We start from the raw sequence: 22,500 nt of genomic DNA on the forward strand, positions 1-22,500 counted from the left end.
CCGCATCGCCAAGGCGGAGGTACCGCACACATATTTTATTAAAACTCCAGTACGAATGACGTTCCGACGTCTTGATTGATGCGGTCGTGGTTCGTTGTTTTCCACTGAACGCTCGTCCTCAGCGGTCGGTTTTAGGTCTGGATGCTCACAAGTGAAATATATTAACAAGTTAATTAAATTAAATTAAAATGAAGAGGATATGAGACAAATTGATATTTCTCTTTGGAATTTACTAGCTAACGGTGGTTTCATATGATTGGTGAGGTTAGTTGGCCAAGAGAGAATGCATAAGTAACACATATATATATATATATATATATATACATATTTTTTTTTTCAGCGGGTTTTCTTGCGTTTAAAAAAAAAAAAAAAAGAATTAAAAACTAAATTGCATTAATTCTGGTGGAGAACAGGTCTTAATGTCTAATACCACGGTGAGCATTTCAGAACTGTCACCTTTCCAGTTCCTCTTCCTCCTTTTCTTATTACCTGAAGCCTATGTCTTCATTGGCTGTCGGAGCGTTTGAATCAAGCATCGTGAAAGAGTGATTTTCCCCCTCCAGGTGCATCGCTTGGTTCTGGTGGACGGCGACGACGTGGTGAGAGGCATCGTCTCTCTGTCTGACCTCCTCCAGGCCTTGGTGCTCACTCCTGCAGGTATTGACGCTCTGTACTCCTGACTCAAACCTCTTTCCAGTCACCTCTTGCTCTTTCTCTGAATCCCCCCCCCCCTCCACGGCTTCCTTCTCCTTCTGGCAACCTGAGCTCCTCCTCCTCGTCCTCCTCATCCTCGTCGTCGTCCTCGTCGTCCTCCTCGTCATCCTCCTCGTCCTCCTCCTTCTCGTCCTCCTCGTCATCCTCCTCCTCCTCCTCCTCCTCCTCAACCCGCGTTCCCACTCATCGAACTCTACCTTCGCCTTCAACGTTTCTTCCTCCTGAAGACGAGGCGAGGTCTTTCCGCTCATCCCAGGAAGTACATCAAAAGTTCAAGTACACTTCCCAAGACGAAGTGACGAAAGATCGACCTCTGGAATATGTTCCTAACCCTTTTTGCTTTGATCATCGAACCATCTCATCTGAAACCTCCATTGAGAACTAGCCTCTTTACATTTATTTAAAACAAAACGAGGTAGGAGGCCCAACCTGAGCTGCCGGTTGGCTGCCTGTCTGAGCTTGTTGCATCTTCACGTCTCCGCTGCTGCCTCTTCTGTAGATTCTCCTAAATGGATCACATGAGGGGGAATTGGTACCCAAGTATTTACTGCATCTGTCTTTGGCCAGTTTGAGCAAAATAAATGAAAGGAAAGCACACCTGCAGTTTACGTAATGTATTATTATTATTATTATTATCCCTCGATAAGGCAGTGAATCTGGAATCATGCACCATCAAGGTGTCACATTGTTATGGCGTACCATTCCCACCCATCTCTGCTTTAAGAATCTGTTAACATCTGGGGGGGGGGGGGCAGATGTGTCTAACATGTGTTATAACATCTGAGTGGTTTTGGGGACTAGTGCAGTGCCTGTTCGGAAAAACAAGCTTCTTTTTTTTGTTGCTGTGCTCACGGACCGCTTGGGGGGTCCGAGGTCGGAAATTTGAGAAATTTCCAATCTCGAAGTTGTCTTGAATTCAGAATACGAGTTTGCCTGTTTTTTTTCACACAGTTCTATTTTTCTTTTTGAGGGAATCTTTTAAGATTTCTTATCCATGTTGGCTATAAAAAATTAAAAAAATTGTAAAAACTGGGCAAACTCCACCTGCCAATGAAGGTCGTGTGCTCTGATTGCGCTTAACTGCTCGTCTTCTCTCCGTAAAAGTAGAATTGATTCATAAATTCAGTCAGAATGCGTTTTCTGCTCATAGTTTCTCGTCACAAAAGTGTGAGAATTCAAACTTTAACACAGTGAAAACCTTTTTTTCCTCTTGTTATTCGGTCTTTTTCCAGATATTTACGAGGGGTCGCGCGGTCAAGACTGAAGGAAGCCGGCGGCCGGACGTCGAATACGGAACGAGAAAGTGAAAATCAACCTCCTCTTTGAGCGGGCACTAAATGTGCCCTTGAGCAAGGCACTTCATACCCAAGTGATGCGGCCCAGTGGCAGCCAGGAGAAGACTGTGGTTGTGCTGGGAAGCTACCAGTGTGGAACCGTACCACAGGTTATGGCTTCAGACTGATGGACCACATCCAGAGACTTTATACACCGACCTTGACGACTGCTGCGTTGTATTTTTTTCTTGAAAATTGCAGACTGTCTCCCCCCGAAAGATTTCTGGATTACCGACATGAACTTTAATGTTTCTCCACCATATTAAAGCTAAATTACCTTTTATTAAAAAGCAAAAGTGCCTCTGCATCGTAAATATTTATTGTAGTATTGTACAATTGAAAGCAAAAACATTTTATTTATCTATTTTTCCACGTAAAATGTTTACTTTAAATTGAGTTTGTAATATAGTACATGAAGTCCACCCACTCTTATCAGGTGATTATACAGCTGATGTCTGTCTGATGAGCTATGACGGCTCTGTTTACCAGAGGTGGGTTTGTTAACTCTACCACACGTACATCCTGGTCACATTACCAGCACACACACACACACGCACACACACGCACACACACGCACACATACATAGCTCAGATGACAAGGAAAGAGGAGAAGTGTATTTTGTATTTTTTTTTCCTGCTATAAATCTCTTTAGGTTTCTCTTTAGGCAGCAAATCTCCTGGTTTATGTTTATGAAAATATCGTGGTTTGGATTAAAATGAACCAATCAAAAACAACAAGCTAAAAAAATAAATAAAAAATGAAGGCGAGTCTTTTCCCCCTTGAACTTTCCAGCAGGTAATAAAAGTCAAAAGGCAACGATCGTCCTCACGCTCCGTTTACAACTTCATCCTCTGAGCACACAGTTCAACCGCCAATCACCACGCTCGGGCTGTTGCTTCACCTCAACGTCTGACTTTGCCTCCGAGCAAACACGCGCGTGGACCCCCGATGCAGCGGACGGCGTCCTGCTGACACAACTGATGGGTGACGCGCCGGCTCCTGACCGCAGACATGGATCCCAACCTCAGGTAGGAGGCCTCCTGTGACTTCTTTGATTAGTTTGGCGTGGAGTCAACGGGCTCATCTTGTTGCTTTTACGGCCGGTTTGGATCCTTTCCAACCTCAACTCGATTGCACGTGAAGTCCGTAGTAGTTTTGTTTCCGAGATCCAACACAAGTGAATATGGACGGAGAGCTTTAGGGTCTTTATATATCAGCACCACACAGGCCTGTGAGGCTGTTTTCATTCATTCAGCTTTTGCTGCAGCCGAATTACATTTTCATCCAGCAACAAACTGTATTGGCCAATCAGCTACGTGCTAATTTTATGTGGTAATTCAGCTGTTTACCTGCCGATCCTCGAGTCAGAGGATAAAATGAGTTGTGACATCGTCAGTGAACAGGTGTGCATCGTTTTAGCATTTGGATTTGCCTCGTAACTCACAGATGTATCACTCACATCTGGACTTCCTGGATTGTGCTCCACTGGGAGCTGTGGCAACATTCCTGCACCGACCCGGAAAAAAACCCCAACGCAGAGCTACCATTGGTTCCAACGCCCTCTGAGGGAAAATAACGTCGGACAAATAAATCATTCTATTTATTGTAAAAACACGACTACCGCCAACCATTTTGAGAAATTGGCCTTTTGGTGGCCATCTGAAAATAGACCGCTTTGTGTAACGTTTAATAATAAAAAAACTACTTAAACATACAAAATGATATATTTGTTCTTCAGAATCAGAACTGCTTATTGCCAAGTACGTTACACATACAAGGAATGTGACATAATGAGACATAATTAATCAATTGAAAAATATTTTATTAAAAAAAAAAAAACAATAAGTTAAAACAATTTTATTATCAAAGCGGCAGGTGTATTTTAATTTATTTTAATGAATTCATTTATTATTTATGAATATTATTGATTTATACATGACTTTTAAAGATGCATGTCTTCACTAGGAACAAAAAGGGAAGAAGTCCGAAGGTTTTGAGAGATGAAATAAAGCATTGTTGGTTTTATTCTTATAACTCAAATACAGACTTATATAATTTTTAATGCTGCCTCTTGATCCGTGCAGTAAATACCAGTTGCACATACATTTTTAAAATAAATAAATATAAGCATCTGACTTCCTCCTGTAATACGTTATGTTAACCCTTAATGTAAAAGACATTTCCGTCATCACTCTCACCCGTAAAAGAGAAATAAAAGTGAACTAAGGTTGAACCCCTCGAGGAGGTTGAACCCCTCGAGGAGGTTGAACCCCTCGAGGAGGATCAAATCCTTCGAGGAGGTTGAACCCCTCGAGGAGGTTGAAATCCTTCGAGGAGGTTGAACCCCTCGAGGAGGTTGAAATCCTTCGAGGAGGTTGAAATCATTCGAAGAGGTTGAACCCCTCGAGGAGGATCAAATCCTTCGAGGAGGTTGAACCCCTCGAGGAGGATCAAATCCTTCGAGGATGTTGAACCCCTCGAGGAGGTTGAAATCCTTCAAGGAGGTTGAACCCCTCGAGGAGGATCAAATCCCTCGAGGAGGTTGAACCCCTCGAGGAGGTTGAAATCCTTCGAGGAGGTTGAACCCCTCGAGGAGGATCAAATCCCTCGAGGAGGTTGAACCCCTCGAGGAGGTTGACATCCTTCGACGAGGTTGAACCCCTCGAGGAGGTTGAAATCCTTCGAGGAGGTTGAACCCCTCGAGGAGGATCAAATCCCTCGAGGAGGTTGAACCCCTCGAGGAGGTTGACATCCTTCGACGAGGTTGAACCCCTCGAGGAGGTTGAAATCCTTCGAGGAGGTTGAACCCCTCGAGGAGGTTGAAATCCTTCGAGGAGGTTGAACCCCTCGAGGAGGTTGAACCCCTCGAGGAGGATCAAATCCTTCGAGGAGGTTGAAATCCTTCGAAGAGGTTGAAATCCTCTTTGTGAGAATGACGCGGCTGCGTTGAGTCAACGTAAACAACTTTCTCCCGTGCGGAGAACGGCTCTGAGATAACTCGAGGAGGGCGGGGTCGCTCCAGCTAAAGCCACAAACTAACACAACACCTTTAAAGAAGAAAATCAGCTGTTGGAAGGTAAACATGGACGTCTCCCAACGGGGACAATAGGGAGGAGGCGAGCTGGACGGTCGGGTTTAGAGGATGTCTAACACTGGATCAGGTGAATCGGGCCTGCAGATGTGGAGAGTGAGCGGGGTTTGAAGGATGTTTTGATAAGTCTTTATTGACAGTCTTGTCAAATGATGAAGGCACTGGTAGTGATATCCAGCTCGGTCCAGGACGGGGAAAAGTGTCTCGAGTTGTCAGTCTGAGAGATGATGAGGAGGCAACACATCCTCAGAGGGCAGGAAGCAGCCAGGCGCTAGTGGTTTAGGTGTTATCTGGAGGACCTGGACCCTCCTGGTGCCTGTTAGTGGAAAGAGAAAAACCTCACCTGGACCTCGGAATGGATCCCTCGGAAAGTCCTTCAACCAATCGGCGGTGAGCAGTTTGAAGGATCTTTTTTTGTTTTTGAGCATTTTGTTCGCATCGAACCGACTTTTCTGAACAACTTCTGTGTCGCATTGAACACGTGCTGGTATGATTTATTGTCTGTTAAATTAAAGGGAAAAACATTGCAGGATAATGTGAACATATTATGTATTTTTAAATAAGAACATATTGAATCCATTCGTGAAGAACTTTTGACAACAGCAGAGTCATTTGGGGTCAGATCAGTCTCAATAATTGCAAATGCGCAATGAACTTAAATTACATAATTAAAAATTAAAAATACATAATATGTTCACATTATCCTGCAATGTTTTTCATTTCATTTAATTGACAATAAATCATATCAGCACGTGTTCAATGTGACACAGAAGTTGTTCAGAAAAGTCGGAAAATGCGCACAGAACAATTCACAAATATGTTCGATTCACAAATGCACGCAGAACGATTCACAAATAAAATTAGACTCACAAATGCACGCAGAACGATTCACAAATACATTACAATGCACACACAAATATATTACAATATATTATAAATGTAAAAGAAAAATCACAAATATATTTCTCAATTTCTGGATATTTCTATACGTTTGTGGATTTGTATGTATTTGTTTGTGGATCGCACTGCATTTGTTTGTGGATGGCTCCACATGTGTTTGTTGTTTTTTTTTCAACATAGACCTATCTGTAGCCAATCAGATGTCGCCCTCATTTTCAACCGCATCTTGTAAATCAAAATATATTTGTGAATTTTTTCTGTGGCATTTGTGAGTCTCTCCGTGCGCATTTGCAATTCCCGAGGCTGATCCGACCCCGTAGAGTAACGTCACAGCACTCGTTCGACGTGTCTGGACCGCTTCCAGATGGTTTTCATATCTAAAATCTAAATGGAAAAAATAATGAACGTAATCTTCCTCTCCCGTGAGCAGGAAGGCCAAGTTGATGTTCGGCCTGAAAGGGAAGAAGAAAAAGAAAGTCAACACAGACCTGGTCCTGGCAAACAAGGGAGCTTTGGGTAAGGCCTGGAAAACAAACACACACACACACACACACACACAAACTTACCATCAAAAGACTACTTCTTTATAACTGTGGCTTAGACTAACCCTTGTCAAACAGTCTCGTGTTTAAAATGTGTAACAGCAATTCTAGGTAATTTAGGTTTGGAGTACAATCCAGAACATCGTTCATCACAGGATGTAATCGATCAAATCATTTGAAGATGGTCATTTGCTTCTGCGGTTCAAATAGTTTTGTTGCCTAAACCTAAAAAAGTAGTTTAGTAGCATTTTTGTCTTATTTTTTGTTTACATTTATAACATTCGCCACAACTCTAATCTGGAAGAAAATATGTTTTTCTTGAAGTGCGGTTTAGTTGTATGGGAACGTCATTTTGTAGCAATTAAAAAAAAAAAAAAAAAGAAGCTATTTTTGGGGTCAGGGGTTAGTCTCAAGGAAATGACTGCAAGTCAATGTAATGTCCCCAAAAGTGTGTGTGTGTGTGTGTGTGTGTGTGTGTGTAATGTGTGTGTACAGACGGTGAGGTGGGGGTGCCCTCTGAAGCGTCTCCCCTGCTGGAGGGAGACGCCCCCGAGGACCAACCAGTAACCTCTGCAGTCAGAACCAGAATAAAACCAAACAATAAAAGGTATGAAATATTCACATGACATCACTTTGAGGTATTTTGGGGAGCAGGTACTAAGTGTATTTAAGAAGAAAAACTGATGTATATGTGTGTGTGTATATATATATATATATATATATAAAAAAGTAAAATACCTCATATACCAGCACATCCAAATTTATTGCCAGACCTCCAGGACTATACATTTCTATATGACTCCAATAATAATCACATTGAGACACTGACCTGCAGGGCCAAACTGAAGACCTGTATCCAGAAGTGCGAAGGGAAACAACAGAGCTTCCAGGTGACGGCATGCAAGAACGCACATTTATGGACTGTATTTGTATATATGTAAATAATAAATAATTAAGGCCTAATTGGGAATAACTCCTCTTTCCTGTGCGGTGGGATGTAACTCTCTTTCTCCGGCATGCAGATTGCCATTAACATCACGGAGGCCCGGCAGCTGGTGGGAGAAAACATCGACCCGAGTGTGGTGATCGAGATCGGCGATGAGAAGAAGCAGACTTCGGTCAAAGAAGGGACCAACGCTCCCTTTTACAACGAGGTGAGAAAGAATCCTGAATAACAGTATTGGAGGGAACTCCCCAATCGAATCATCGACGTCTCTAATTGTCCCCCTCTCTTCCTTCTGCCAGTATTTCGTGTTTCAATTCTTTGCCTATAAAGAGGTCTTTTTGGACAAAGTCATCAAGCTGACGGTAAGGAAATAAGATAATGATCCGTACACATTGTTTACATGTCTGAATGTGTACACTCACATTATATAAATTGCGAGATGAAAGTAAATGGCTGTTGTTGTTGTTCTTTCATGGTCTGGTAGCTTTTTTTGAGATTAGCCAGGTCCAGTTCCAAGCTTTAGCCTTGTCCCTTCTCTGCATCTCACTCTTTCCAGGTGATGCACTCCAAGATGCTGAGGAGTTTCTTTGTTGGGTCCTTTAAGCTGGATGTGTCCACAGTCTACAACCAGCCAGGTAGCTCACCTCTTCATGACATGGTTTACCCTCCGTTAAGGGAGGGGGCCCAACCCAACGTGTCTTTCTCCCCCCCCCCCTTTCAGGTCATCAGTTCACCAATAAGTGGGCGATGCTGACCAACCCTGGTGACATTAGCACTGGGGTCAAAGGTTACGTCAAGTGTGACATCAGCGTCACGGCGAAGGGGGACGCCGTGCGGCCGGAACCAAAAACGAGTGATGCCGAGGAGCAGATAGACAAGTGCCGTACCCTATTTTTCTAAATTGTGTTTTGCAGTATTTCTGCTTTATTATACCAGTTAGATTTTCTAGAAACGATGTAGAAGTATGTATTAGTCATCGGCACCTTTTCAACTGTATGCTTTCCCCTCTGAAGCCATATAATTATAGGGTGTAACCCTTTTTTATGTGATATATAGAAAAGGGTTACACCCTTAAAAAGATCCACTGTCATTTTAAATTGTAAGAACCCCAAAAATCTCCAGCGATACCAAATATATGATAAATAGATAAAGATACTGAATATATATATATATATATATATATAATATTAGATATTCTCCAGTATTTCCTTGTCTCTTCATAGCATATTATTTTATATTATTCCACTTGAATATGCCATAAACGCCTCATTGTCCCTCATTTAAATTCAAAGCCGTCGTGATTGCATCTCTTTATATGCAGATGACGCTCTGCTATTAGTTGAGAAGATATTTGACCAATCAAACCTTTGCCTCTTAAGAAGCAGATAAAAAAATAAATAAAAAAATGTAAATACTCCTGGTCCCCAGAGGATGGACACTGATCAGTTTGGTGACTGGGACCTTTTGCCATTTTAAATAACCCTGGCATGAATTTACTGGTTACGTTAATTAATAGAGCAAAATGGCCAAATAATATAGGATTAAAAACATTTAAAGAACAGTTAAGAATACACTGTTTTCACAGTAAAAACAGAAAAGACTTACAGTTGGTCCGGTCCTCTTGTTCATCTTCTGATCCGGAAAGGAAATTAGCAGCAGCATATTGTCCCTTAACTAAAGATTCATTTTGCTTAATCCATCTGGTGTCAGAAGTTAGACCTCCTTCAGTGTAGATTTAATGTTAATACTCTCAAGTTCATAGTCACTTTTTAAATATTTAAATTCAGTTTAGAGTAATAGAGGTTTACATGCAATCTTTATGAATTGTAAGCTATAGTTTTAACATTTGGTGCAACATGATTTAAAGCTTTTCCATGAATCCTCCGAGTTATGAGCCTGGCTTTAGACTCGTAGTCTTATGGCTTGCTGTAATATTAGTTTGCTGGTAAACCCGGTTGATAACAAGTCTTTATAAATCCGTTTGGGTTAAAAATCCATCAGTGTGTTGCCGTGACGTCCTTGATCCTTCAGGAACCTGCTGATTCCAGAAGGTTACCCCTCGGAGCGCCCCTGGGCTCGCTTCTCTGTGAAGGTGTACCGCGCTGAAGGTCTTCCCCGGAACAACTCCAGCATCATGGCCAACGTCACCAAGGCCTTCATCGGAGACAACACGGCCCTCATAGACCCGTACGTGGTGGTGGACTTCTTCAAACAAGTGGTGGGTTGAAGACAGTTGTCCAATTCTTAGAATGAATGTAATAAATAAGTTTAGTTTCAAAATATATTCATGGGAATGGTTTTAAATAGTTGGGAACACAAGAACAAATTGTAAGCTGCTCCTTTCAGCCACATAAATCACATGTGTAAACTTAAACGATGGTTAATGTTTACATAAATGTTATTTCAATTGTGTACACAATCAACGCTGCTCCCAGTAGACCGCACACACCCAAACTAACAACTCGCATAAACAGGTTTTACTTATTATATTTTGTGTACATATTATATTTTTTTCTGTTTATTTATTGTATTTTCTTTTACCTTTCAACCCTGAGAAAGCCGCCCGTGTCAGTACCACTACTTACGGTCGTACCTTTCACAATAAAAGCCCTAAAAACACACACACACACACACACTGTTACGTTTCACAGTAACCGTTTACCAGAGGCTAAACCCGTCCGCTGTGGGACTAAAACATGTGATTATTCACCAAAAGGCATCTCTACTGCATTGTTGTGAGGAAAGGAAACTTATTTTTATGACACTTTGTCATTTTTAAAATGTTTATAACAGCTCCACATCTATCTAAGTTGCTTAATGGACGTGTAAATCCTCTAACCTTCTTCCCTTTTCGCCCCTTCAGGGTCGCACGTCCACTCAGAAGTCCACAGCGGAGCCGGCGTGGAACGAGGCGATCGTCTTCACGGAGATGTTTCCCCCTCTGTGTCAGAGGCTGAAGCTCCAGGTCTGAGCCTCGTCACGTGGGGGGGGGGGGGGGGGGGGGGGGGGGGGGGGGGGGGGGGGGGGGGGGGGGGGGGGGGGGGGGGGGGGGGGGGGGGGGGGGAGCACTTACTCCAATATTTAAACATGCAGTTACATTATTCACATCATCACTGCGCTGACGCCCCCATCTCCTCCTCCTCCTCCTCCTCCTCCACAGGTCTGGGATGAGGGAAGCATGGGCGACGTTGCCATAGGAACGCATTACTTTGACCTGAGGCGCATCTCCAATGAACAGGATGGCGACAGAGGTGAGATGAAGGGATGGTGGTGGTGGGGGGGGGGGAGATATGTGAGTCGTTGGTTGGATCACGGTGTTCTGGTTCTCTCTTCAGGGTTCTTACCCACGTTCGGCCCGGCGTGGATCAACCTGTACGGCTCCGTGAGAAGCGGTTCAATCGCCGACGACGCGGTGGAGCTCAACGAGGGCATCGGAGAGGGCGTGTCCTACAGGTCAGCGTCAAATCAATTCAATTACAAGGGATGATGGTTAACTAAGAGCTTCAATACCTTACCTCGGATTCTCTGTGGGGGGGGGGGGGGTCAGAGGTCGCATCTACATGGAGCTGGCTGTGGAGATCCTCTCGGCGGGGTCGGGTTCGGAGTCCAAACTCAGCAAGGTGATGAAACCGCTGAAGGACGCCAAAGCAGGAAAAGGCGGAGGGAAGGACGGCAAGACTCCTGCAGGAGGAGGAGGAGGAGCGGCAGGAGGAGGAACCGCCGACGACGACAAAGGGAAAGCCGTGGCTGCAGAGGTCATGCATGTGGAACCTCCTCCTGTGGTAGGAAGGGGTTTTATTTTTAAGAACATCTTCAACACAGAAACTTGGTTTTCGTCACACCGGTCGGTTATAAATAAATAAAAGACCCACGAGCCGTTGCCACGGAGACGTGTTTTTAACGTTTCTATATCAACTGGGAGAGCTTTGCGTCCATAGTTGAGCTGATGATGCACATGGAAGTGCCTCATCGTGGACAAATATATAATTAATTAATGTTTTTTTAAAATCCAGCTGGATACGAACAACAACGAGAGCTTTCTGCTCTTCGGGGCGTTATTCGAAGCCAGCATGATTGACAGGAAGATCGGAGACAAGCCAATCAGCTTCGAGTTCTCCATGGGTGAGTCGCCAAATCCGCCTTTTAATAGAAATACTTCACGCAATTAAAGGTGATATAATAGTTGCGTAACAAACACCGAGTGGCTCATTATTACATTGATTTGATTTAATACGTGTATTTTGTGTTATTGTCTTGAACTTGAGGAGATTAAAGTGTTTCCGTTAGTATATATTTTATATATATATATATAAATAAATAAAAATATGTTAAATGTAAAAGTATTTATTTTGCAGAATAATTTTTTAGAATAAAGTGTCTTTTATTTGTTTCTCATTGGAGTGGATGATATATGATTATTGATGCATTAATGTGTATATCACACCTACATTTTGCATCTGGTGGATGTAGGTTATTTTAAACTTATTTATACATATTTCATATAGTGTACACATATACGTTATACTGCTTTGTAGCTTGTCAATTCTTATATTCTGATATAATGATATTCAAATCTATTTTGTTGATCATATTTTGCATTTCAATCTGTAAAGTGAGTGAAGTCATCACACATTTGGAGTGCAGAAAAAGCCAAATACAAGTACCTCAAAATGAGTACTTGAGGTAGTTGTTTCCCACATGCATAAAGAAACCCTCTTCCTCTTTTGGCCCCGCCCCCCTCCCTCAGGTAACTGGGGTAACGTCCTGGAGCCTCCAGAGAAGTCCTCCGTCCCCATCCCTAGTCCCGCCGCCAGGAGGACAACGATGCTGGACGTCCCGGACAGCGGCGACGTCGCCGGCTCCTCGACCTTGAGCACCTCGGCGTCCTCCTCGCTCTCCCCGTCCGCCCCGTCCGCCCCGTCCTCCCCTCTCTCCCCGGTGCTTCCCAGAGAGCCCGCGGACCCGCCCTCGACCTCCAAGTCCAGCACGCCGCCGCTGAGGCCGCTCGTCGTGCAGGGGAACAAGTTGAGCCGCCCTCTGTTGCTTTTTGAGTCGTGGCCGAGGGGAACGCGTTTTTAAATAAATGCAACGATCGTCCTTTTAATTGTAAATTGTAGCGACACTTTAGGCCAATCCAGTGGAAAAGGAAGCTGGTCGGCACTAAAATAGGGCCTCAAAGTGAGATTATATGTAACTGTAACTATAACTATAACAACTGCAGCTAAATATATTCTAGACACCTAAGAAGATCAATATCAATAAAAGTGGATGCTATATTTTTGCAGTAGATTGTCCCTTATGACGGCGGGTTGAAGCCATTATGGTTGAAGACTAAAAACAATAACTTTACCATTGGTTAGTTTGAGTTATTGTTTGCTTTTGGTAAATCCGATTGGACCCTTTAAAACATCAAATAACCCCAAATAGCTCAAGGCAACGAAAATGTGTGTGTGTTTTTAAATATTTTTTTTGAAATTGTAATATTATTCGCAAATTATTATTTTTTTTTCTTTTTGTTATTTCGTCTTTCATGACTTCCAGTCTTGCTTTAAGAGTTTAAATTCAACTTTTAAACATTTAATAAACGGGACTAAATGCCTTAAAGGAGACCTTGATACCTTGACCCCCCCCTCCCCCCCCCCTCCCTCCCCAGGCACTACATGTACCTCCCCCTGGAGAAGCAGAAGCCGTGCATCAGCGTGCTGAGTCACTGGGAGAACCGGACCTACCGACTCCTCAACTCCAACATTCTGGACAACATGGCCGTGCGGTTTGTACGTGCACGCTGGGATCGGCAGTTTATGGTTACAAAATAATAAAACAACCACAGCCATCTTTGGGGTGGTGGTGGGGGGGGGGGGACACACCAACTAATTCTTATTGTCTTTCAGGAGGAGGGTGTCACCGGTGCAGCCGAGCTAAACAAGAAGTCAGATCCGGGGGCGGAGCCTATGCTCAAAACCATCCTCGAAGAATTCTGTATGGACGCCAGGTATTCAGGCAATATTCAAACGGAGCGTGATGACACTGAGAATCTACAGGAACATTGGTTTTATTAATAAAAACTATATATTATGAAGCTTTATGCAGAGGGGTTTGTTTATTTATTCACAGCCTCATTAATACTACATTTTATTAATAAAAACATGGCTGAAATGTATTGCTGCAAAGATCGAATGACCTTTGCCTCCAGATAATGTCAACAAATTTAAATTATTTTTAAACTTGGCTTCATTCAACCTTCAGATTATTATGTTACGTAAATGCGTACAGATAAGCACACGAGACGATTACTCATTTGAATATTCAAACCTCCGATTTCAGAAAACTGACTTGTCGTGCGTCTCTCTGCAGGATTTTCATAACGGCGGTGGAGGCCAAGTTGAAGGCGGAGCTAAAGTCGAGCTACCTGACCCAGCTGGACAGGAAGCGCCTCATCCTGTGTAAACAGGAACTGGTGGGAACATCTACGATGCACGGGAAAAACCAAATGAGAATACCTTCCTTAAATATTAACTGCTACGTCTTTGCCGTGTCAAATGTGTCTATATATTCAAAGGTCAACAGTTCATATAACGTGTGTGTGTGTGTGTGTGCGTGTGTGTGTGTGTGTATGTGTGTTGCAGGAGGGTATGATAGGAGAGGCCAAGTCCGTGGTAAAGAGGAAGAGAAAAGCTGGTGGTGTGAAAGAAATGCTGCAGCATGCAACAAAACTCACACACAAGCTACGCTTCCTTGTGGAGGAGGTACGTGTGTGTGTGTGTGTGTGTGTGTGTGTGTGTGTGTGTTCATCTACTTCCTGACAATTTGTGTGTAGGACATCGTCTTTTTTTCTTTCTTTCTTTCTTTCTTTCTTTATTTACCCTGTGCATCCAAACTTTTGCCCGCACGCCATTCACGCCGCGCCGCAGCCCCAGCACACGGTGCCCGACGTGTTTGTGTGGTTGCTAAGCAACAACAAGCGCGTCGCGTACGCTCGGCTCCGTGCCAGAGACCTGCTGTACTCCGGCCGCCAGGAGGCCCGAGGAATCCACTGTGGCAAGATAATAACACTGTTTCTGAAGGTGAACACACACACACACACACACACACACACATATTATATAGATATATATATATATAAATATAAATATATATATATATAAATAAATATATATATTTGGTGGGCTGACTAGATTAGAAAACATGAGATTCAACAAGCCAATTGGAGCAGACTGGGCTTTTTGTAGGAGGGGGATCGCCTTTAAAGGGACAGGCACTAAAACGGAGGGTGAATACCGGTATATTCAGACAGTATGAGAAAAAGAACATTAAATCATGTAAACATGTTTGAGTAAAAATGCTGGAATACAAGTGTGAACCTGAAAGGGATCACGATACGTCCCCTTTAATTCCCCCGTCGAGTGTTTCTTAATGTAGGACGGCCGCTCAGAGACAAACTGTTTGCATGTGTGCAGCCTCCCGGGAAGCGCGTCGCAGGCCTGTCAGTCCAGGCGAAGGTGGACGTGTATCTGTGGTTCGGATCCTGTTTCGACGTCGTCCACATGCTGGACGACCTTCCCGCGGGGCTCCGTTTGGCCACAGGGGGCGCTGACGCCAGCTGCCCTCCGTCGGGCCTCCTCTGTGCAGGTGAGAGACGGACCGATGGCAACAAAACAATGTCTAATTGCTACCAGACATAATTACTAAGGTCAGAGATGTGATATGTGGGCCAGCAACTGGTTGCTAAAGTGACCCTGAACTGCGTCTCCAGAGCAGCAGACGTTCCAGCTGAGGTGCCACATGTATCAGGCCCGCGGCCTCATCGCGGCGGACACCACGGGCCTGTCGGACCCTTTTGCCCGAGTCACCTGTCTGTCACACAGCCAGACCACCAACGTAAGTGTTTTATAACTGTGTTGGTGGAATGCATTATACAATAAAGTATGAAAGCACAGCGATAATGCTTGTTTTCAGCCTCTCGGACGAGGAGATTTCTCTGTTTGTGGAGTATGTTTGTGTCTCCTGAGCTGGCACTGTCTCTATCTGTGTGTTCATGTCGTGTGTGTGTGTGTGTGTGTGTGTGTGTTGCTGCCAGGTGATCAGTCAGACTCTCAGTCCCACATGGAACCAGTGTTTGCTGATGGACCGCCTGGTGCTCGGGGGGGATCTGCAGAACCTCCAGCAGGAGCCGCTGCGCATTCTCATCGAGGTGTACGACGAAGACGCGCTGGTAACCGCTTGACTAGTTAATCAATTAACGTTTTCACATGTTCAGACGTTTGGCCCTGATCTCACCTCTCTCTGTTGTGCCGTGTGTGTGTGTGTGTATGTGTGTGTGTGTATGTGTGTGTGTGTGTCTGTGTCTGTGCGAAGGGCAAGGCGGAGTATCTGGGGTCCACGGTGGCGGTGCCCGAGGTCCGCTTGACCTCCGACCCTTACGCACCGCCGACTCTGCAGTACAGCCCGCTGCACTGCGGCAGCCAGCCGGGGGGAGACCTGCTGGCCGCATTCGAACTGCTGCAGGTCAGTCGGTCGGTCGGTCAGTCGGTTCGGTCAGTCGGTCGGTCGGTCGGTCGGTCGGTCGGTCGGTCGGTCGGTCGGTCAGTCGGTCAGTCGGTCGATGAAGCCGCGAGGAGGAATCGAAGGTTGTAGAATGACGCAAGTTTCTTTTTCTGTGGTGAACGAGCAGATCCAAGAGTCCGGAGACGGGAGTCTGCCGGCGCTGGAGAAACAGGAAGGAGACATCTACACGGTTCCTGCCAACATCAGACCTGTGCTCAGCACCTACAGGCTGGAGGTGTGTGTGTGTGTGTGTGTGTGTGTGTGTGTGTGTGTGTGTGTGTGTGTGTGTGTGTGTGTGTGTGTGTGTGTTTTGACAGGTAAGATGTTAAAAAGTTTTCACCCAGCAGTTGATGACATTTTTAAGTATTTCTTATAACAAATAACACTTTTGGTCTCATAGTCCAACCCAATCACTTTGCTATTGTGTGTGTGTGTGTGTGTGTGTTTTATGTCCACCAGGTGTTATTTTGGGGTCTGAGGGAGCTGAAGAAGGTTCAGCTGCTGTCTGTTGATCGCCCACAGGTACACACACACACACACACACACACAGACACAGATATTGTCTTGGCCAAAATAATTGTGATACTCATGAAATGGCACTAAAACCTTCTGGAATCACTTTACCTTACTTTTTGTTTCAATAATATAAATGTGTCAGTCATCACAGATAGGACACATCTTTTTAAATAAACAAACGATCTTAAATAAGGTGTTCATAAATCACAAGGTGCACCTGCATGAATAAAGGACACCACGAGAAATTAAAGAAATTGTGTTTTCGTTCTTATTTATTTTATATTATTTTTACAGCTTTTCCCCGTTGGAAGGATTATCTCGTTATCGAAAATTAAAAATGATCAACTTATTGCGTTGTTTTTTTTATCGCGGTAGGCGTTAAATTTCCGATATCGTTCCATCTCGATCTGCAATGAAGTCCTGATATCGAGTTCATTTACTCGTGGGAAGAAAGGATCTGAGGAATGTGTAAAACATGAGTAAATAACAAACCCCGCCTCTCTCTTCCCCCAGGTGTTCATAGAGTGTGCAGGTAAAACACTGCGTTCCTCCGTCATCCAGAGGTACAAGTCCAACCCCAACTTCACCACGCTGGTGGACGTCATCGAGCTGGTGAGACCGACACAGGTTTTATGAGCCCACAGAGATGATCGGTGATGTTCAGGTGGGGGATCAATACATGTATTGGATGATGCTTTTTAGGAGTTACCAGAGAACGAACACCTGCACCCTCCGCTCAGCATCACCGTCGTGGACTGGCGGGCCTTCGGTCGCAGCACGTTGGTCGGAAACCACATCATCAACAACCTCAAGGCCTTCAAATACACTCCGCCTCCGGCCACCGAGAGGCCGGGAACCGCCCCGCCCCCAAAGCCACAGAGCACTGAGGGTAATGTGTGTGTGTGTGTGTGTGTGTGTGTGTGTGTGTGTGTGTGTGTTTCCATTATTAGTATGAGCAACAACAACTGCTGCATTTTCCTCCTTTTAATTTTGTTGTAAATATGTTTTATTGATTTTCACAATTTTTATCCCACCATGGAAGAGGATTCACACATGTGTGAGGACAGTTATAGATTGAAATTTGAAACCTCATTCCTGAATAAAATAAATAAAATAAATAAAATAAATAAAATAAATAAAATAAATAAAATAAATAAAATAAATAAAATAAATAAATAAAAAAAAAAAAAAAAATTAAAGGGGGGGGGGGGGGGCTGCTCACTGTTGCTATGGGACGGATAAGGGATCGACATTAATCTTTGTTGAGAGGTTCTATTTTTTCATGTTTTTACGTTAAAATAAAAAAAATATATTTTTAAACATTCGATACGATATCCTCTATCCTCCCCAGAGGGATAATTTGTATTGGACTCGGATGCTGCATATATATATACATATATATATATATATATATATATATATATATATATATATATATATACTAAAAATGAGAACACGCTACATATTGCACACTTGAAGAAGACGTTCACAGAGGCTCAACCACCCGGTGGTCACATGAGTGTAAAGTAGTCCCTCCATACAGTTTGTCCGTGTTCCTGTTGTAAAGGATCACAACATGATGATAAGGATCCTAGAATCCTCATTGATCCTCCAGACCAGTAGTGCCCACTTTCTCTTCCGTCCACCAGGACCGTCCCAGTCCGCCGCCGGTTCGGCCGCACCGCCGCCGAATCGAGACTTCCTCATCACTGTGGAGGACGAAGCCCCTCCTCCACCTCCAGCCCCACCCGCGCCAACGCCAAAGGACGAACCCCGGAAGAAAAGGGGGAAAGCTGCCGTACGTATAAACAACAATAAACAAACAAATAAAGGTTCTTATGAATCCCGAATACGTCAGCATCTAACTATTAATCTTTTAAACCCAGGAGGGCGAGGTGAAGAGCACCCGCGGTCGCTCCACGAAGAGGAAGAAGCGGACCATCGCCGACGAGTCGGCCGAGTGCGTCATCGACTGGTGGTCGAAATACTACGCGTCTGTGGAGAAGCAGGTCGGACTCTGAAGCTCTTTGCTGCACAAGATCTGAAACATATTTATATAATATATATATATTTTTTATTCAACCTTTCTTGAACCTGTTTGTGTTGCAGGCCAAACTGGACGAGTCTCCGTTCCCCGAGGTCTTCGATAAAGGTCAGAACTCCTCTCCCGTGACATCACACGTCCACACCCACTCACTTATGATTTGATTGAATTGAGTTTTCAAAGTGATCAGTAAAGGATATTTAAACACAAAGGTGTTTCGTCTCAACTGACCTTTGACCCTGAATGCAAACCATGTCATCCTGCAAATTGATTGAAAATCTCTCTCTTTAAACACGGCCTGTAATTGGGGTTATTGTCATGAAAATGATAATCGGATGAGGAAATACAGTTTGCTATAACTATTGGATGCTTCAATCAATTGTCTGGTTCCAGAAACACGACTAAATCTTGAGAATCGCTGTATTATTAAAAGAGATCAGATCAATGTCCACAATAATGCTTATGTGTGTTATTATTGTTCAGCTACGTGAATGGAGACTTGTTGCTTTTACCACTAATAGAGTAAAATGGTTATCCCATTATTTCCCCTCCTGACACACACACACACACACACACACACACACACACACACACACTCTCATTGCAGCTTTGCCGTACGAGGGCTTGCTCAGCGAGGGAATCGGCTCCTTAGGTAAGGAAAGAGGCCTTCAGCTTCAGCTCCTCTCGCTGCCACTAGGGGGAGACACACCAGTTACGCTCTAGCTTCAAGGGACGAGAAGCTCGTTCTGAGCCTCTCGTTCTAACTTCTTCCGCTTGGTAACTGGGAGCTCTGGGGACGCACTTGACTGGTCTTGCTGGTTTCTGTGGTCCAAACCTGCGTAGATGATCACGTGACCTGGAGGGTAACTGGGAATCTGTCATTTCGCTGTGTGTTTCTTCTGGTGGAGATGAGGCCAACGTCACTCGTGGGTTTCTAAATGGTAGCGTGGAGTTTTGGAAGTGTAGCCTGCCGCGTGACCTCTTGCCTTCTCTTTGTGTCGGCGTCCACCACCGAAAACATCGCTCATTATAACCACTCGTGTGTTTGTTCCGTCAGTCGGCAGCGATCGAGACAAGAAGAAGAAACCCAAAGGAAAAGGAACCCCGGAACCAAACCTGGGTCTGGTGACCAAATTAGCCACGCTCAAGGTACAAAGAGGTTCCCTCAGACCACGGCACACTGACCTAGGTTCCCTCAGACCACGGCACACTGACCTAGGTTCCCTCAGACCACGGCACGCTGACCTAGGTTCCCTCAGACCACGGCACACTGACCTAGGTTCCCTCAGACCACGGCACACTGACCTAGGTTCCCTCAGACCACGGCACACTGACCTAGGTTCCCTCAGACCATGGCACACTGACCTAGGTTCCCTCAGACCACGGCACACTGACCTAGGTTCCCTCAGACCATGGCACACTGACCTAGGTTCCCTCAGACCACGGCACACTGACCCAGGTTCCCTCAGACCATAGCACACTGACCTAGGTTTTTGTCAGTTGTGACAATATAAATATAATATATATATATATATATATATATATATATTTATATATATATATAAATATATATATATATATTTATATATAAATATATATATATATATATTTATATATATATATATATATATTTATATATATATAAATATATATATATATATATAAATATATATATATATATATATATAAATATATTTATATAAATATATATATATATATATATTTATATAAATATATATATATATTTATATATATATATATATATAAATACAAAAAAAAAAATATATACATCGTTTTGTATTTCTGGCGCATCACCATCGACAGCATAATATAAACAGAATCAGTTGTGTTCACGTTGTTGTGCGATCTCTCTGCAGCTGTACAACAAGGAGCTGGAGGCGGAGTTTGGCCTCTTCAATGATTGGGTGAACACATATGAGCTGTTCCGGGGGAAAGCCAACGAGGAAGAGTCCGAGGAGCGGTTCGTTGGCAAGTTTAAGGTGAGGCCGTCGGGTAGAATGTTCTCTAGAGAACCACGGACACCTCAGCACTATTGCCCTCATCCACTTTGTGCACCATCGTCTCTGCAGGGCCGGTTCTGCCTGCAGAAGCTGAGCGAGGACTCGGCCGAGGACCGGGACGAAGACTCGGCCGGAGGGGCCTACGGGGTCACCCGAGGAATCCCCCCCAACGGGCCGGTCCAAGTCCTCATCCGGGTTTACATCGTCTCTGTGCGTCCTCGCTGGCTCAGGATCAGTTTTAAAGTGTCGCTGTGAACGTTCTGAAGCATTTAGGCTTGAACGCACAGCCGATGAGAGCATCTGTTCATTCACGAATACATAAAACACAACACGACTTGTCTATGAAGGTATTTTAAGGTCACTCGGCTTGAAAAAATACACACGAGAATCAAAAGAGTAACAAAAAAACGAGGCTTTGCCAAAAATTATACTTTTTTATGTCACCTCTTCCATCAAACCCCATATTTACTCAGAGGCCATACATGTGTAGGAGGCCAGCTGATGAATAAGCTTTTTTTTAAATATTCATCAAGTGAAATGAATACACATTAAAACTCATTTTAATAACTCACTTTTCTAAAAATCCTTATTTTCTTTAAATTAACTCACTGGATAACCTACTGGATCGACACTAGGCCTTTATGACATATGAATCAGATCACGTACTGCATTTAATAACGGCATTTTACTTTAGTAAATAGTTCCGTTTGACAGAGTTTATACATTAAACAATATTAATATTGCCCCCCCCCCCCAGGCGTCCAACCTGCACCCTGCCGATCCGGACGGGAAGGCGGACCCTTACATCGTTCTCCGGCTTGGAAAGAACGAAATCAAAGACCGGGACAACTACATCCCCAAGCAGCTGAATCCCGTGTTTGGAAGGTGCGTGACGCCCCCGTGTTGTACCCCCCTCCCCCCACCCCCCACCCCCCCACGGGTAGTTTCACGTTCCCACACTGAGCTTTCTCCGTCTCATTTCCAGGTCGTTTGAGATGCACGCGTCGTTCCCTCTGGAGTCGCTGCTGTCGGTGGTGATCTACGACTACGACTTGGTGGGAGGGGACGACCTGATCGGAGAGACTCGCATCGACCTGGAGAACCGGTTCTACAGCCGGCACAGGGCCACCTGCGGACTCCCCACCGAGTACAGCCTGTGAGTCGAGAGGCGGAACACGGGGACGTGTTGTCTATGACGCCAAACATTGATGACAACTTTTGGAAAGTTAGCAACCAATTCAACTTGAAGCCGGACAGTTGGGCTGGCAACCAGTCAGCTGAACCATTATGCTAGAAGAACAAAGCCCCCCCCCCCAAAAAAGGCCCATGTTCTTCATGCAAAGTGTATTTTTAATTTGTGTCCTTTCCTCGTCCGACCAGCGACGGCTACAACGCCTGGAGAGACGGCCTGAAGCCGTCGGAGCTGCTGTCCAAGCTGTGCCGAGACAACGGGCTGGACGAGCCTCGGTTCGAACCGGGCCGCATCACGCTGGGCGACAAGGTGTTCGTGGGGAAGACGTGCTTCATGCAGGAAGGTGAGGGCGGGGCTGGGGGCGGGGCTGGGGGCGGGGCCAGGGGCCATTTACAGGGCGACCGCGTCAACGAGTGACGGACGCTTTGTGACGCGTTTGTTTTCATGCCTCTGATCGTCCCGCTACGTCTTCTTTTCATGGCATACCATAATGGGATTTATAGTTCATTTTTATGACCTTTTATGACATATTATGACTTTTACTGTGACTTTTATGACATTCTATGTGTTTTAAAATTTAACGACAATTACATTGTTTTTTCCTCCTTTTTACGACAATCATCTTAATCTTTAATCTTTTTTCTGATATATCGTG

At 44.4% G+C, this 22,500-nt stretch overlaps 2 protein-coding genes across 3 annotated transcripts in view; both read left to right on the forward strand.

Annotated features, from left to right (window-relative positions):
* prkag3b (protein kinase, AMP-activated, gamma 3b non-catalytic subunit) overlaps window positions 1–2,276 on the forward strand; it is a 6,618-nt gene extending 4,342 nt beyond the window's left edge. The window contains exons 10-12 of the mRNA XM_034561501.1: window positions 1–19; window positions 564–657; window positions 1,947–2,276. The exon at window positions 1–19 is cut by the window's left edge and continues 128 nt beyond it. Coding sequence (XP_034417392.1) covers window positions 1–19; window positions 564–657; window positions 1,947–1,978 — 145 coding nt within the window. The 3' untranslated portion in view covers window positions 1,979–2,276. The remainder of the gene's footprint in view (window positions 20–563; window positions 658–1,946) is intronic.
* A 708-nt stretch (window positions 2,277–2,984) lies between these two features.
* fer1l6 (fer-1 like family member 6) overlaps window positions 2,985–22,500 on the forward strand; it is a 22,312-nt gene continuing 2,796 nt past the window's right edge. Inside the window, exons 1-38 of one of the 2 annotated variants that reach the window (XM_034561960.1) lie at window positions 2,985–3,077; window positions 6,471–6,556; window positions 7,078–7,189; window positions 7,418–7,472; window positions 7,605–7,736; window positions 7,828–7,890; window positions 8,085–8,163; window positions 8,250–8,406; window positions 9,560–9,746; window positions 10,392–10,493; window positions 10,689–10,779; window positions 10,864–10,981; window positions 11,076–11,310; window positions 11,542–11,650; window positions 12,276–12,552; window positions 13,182–13,302; window positions 13,420–13,520; window positions 13,883–13,985; window positions 14,155–14,274; window positions 14,440–14,592; window positions 14,986–15,157; window positions 15,282–15,406; window positions 15,606–15,740; window positions 15,884–16,033; window positions 16,200–16,307; window positions 16,532–16,594; window positions 17,102–17,200; window positions 17,291–17,477; window positions 18,238–18,386; window positions 18,475–18,597; window positions 18,698–18,740; window positions 19,240–19,284; window positions 19,690–19,781; window positions 20,510–20,632; window positions 20,723–20,863; window positions 21,411–21,538; window positions 21,639–21,809; window positions 22,034–22,188. In XM_034561960.1, the coding sequence (XP_034417851.1) occupies window positions 3,061–3,077; window positions 6,471–6,556; window positions 7,078–7,189; window positions 7,418–7,472; window positions 7,605–7,736; window positions 7,828–7,890; window positions 8,085–8,163; window positions 8,250–8,406; window positions 9,560–9,746; window positions 10,392–10,493; window positions 10,689–10,779; window positions 10,864–10,981; window positions 11,076–11,310; window positions 11,542–11,650; window positions 12,276–12,552; window positions 13,182–13,302; window positions 13,420–13,520; window positions 13,883–13,985; window positions 14,155–14,274; window positions 14,440–14,592; window positions 14,986–15,157; window positions 15,282–15,406; window positions 15,606–15,740; window positions 15,884–16,033; window positions 16,200–16,307; window positions 16,532–16,594; window positions 17,102–17,200; window positions 17,291–17,477; window positions 18,238–18,386; window positions 18,475–18,597; window positions 18,698–18,740; window positions 19,240–19,284; window positions 19,690–19,781; window positions 20,510–20,632; window positions 20,723–20,863; window positions 21,411–21,538; window positions 21,639–21,809; window positions 22,034–22,188 (4,627 nt within the window). In that variant the 5' untranslated portion in view covers window positions 2,985–3,060. Of the gene's footprint in view, window positions 3,078–4,778; window positions 5,531–6,470; window positions 6,557–7,077; window positions 7,190–7,417; window positions 7,473–7,604; window positions 7,737–7,827; window positions 7,891–8,084; window positions 8,164–8,249; window positions 8,407–9,559; window positions 9,747–10,391; window positions 10,494–10,688; window positions 10,780–10,863; window positions 10,982–11,075; window positions 11,311–11,541; window positions 11,651–12,275; window positions 12,553–13,181; window positions 13,303–13,419; window positions 13,521–13,882; window positions 13,986–14,154; window positions 14,275–14,439; window positions 14,593–14,985; window positions 15,158–15,281; window positions 15,407–15,605; window positions 15,741–15,883; window positions 16,034–16,199; window positions 16,308–16,531; window positions 16,595–17,101; window positions 17,201–17,290; window positions 17,478–18,237; window positions 18,387–18,474; window positions 18,598–18,697; window positions 18,741–19,239; window positions 19,285–19,689; window positions 19,782–20,509; window positions 20,633–20,722; window positions 20,864–21,410; window positions 21,539–21,638; window positions 21,810–22,033; window positions 22,189–22,500 lie in introns of those variants that run through there. The other variant, XM_034561959.1, reaches the window with a different exon arrangement.

The sequence above is a fragment of the Cyclopterus lumpus genome, chromosome 21, assembly GCF_009769545.1.
Source record: "Cyclopterus lumpus isolate fCycLum1 chromosome 21, fCycLum1.pri, whole genome shotgun sequence".
NCBI classification, from domain to species: domain Eukaryota; kingdom Metazoa; phylum Chordata; class Actinopteri; order Perciformes; family Cyclopteridae; genus Cyclopterus; species Cyclopterus lumpus.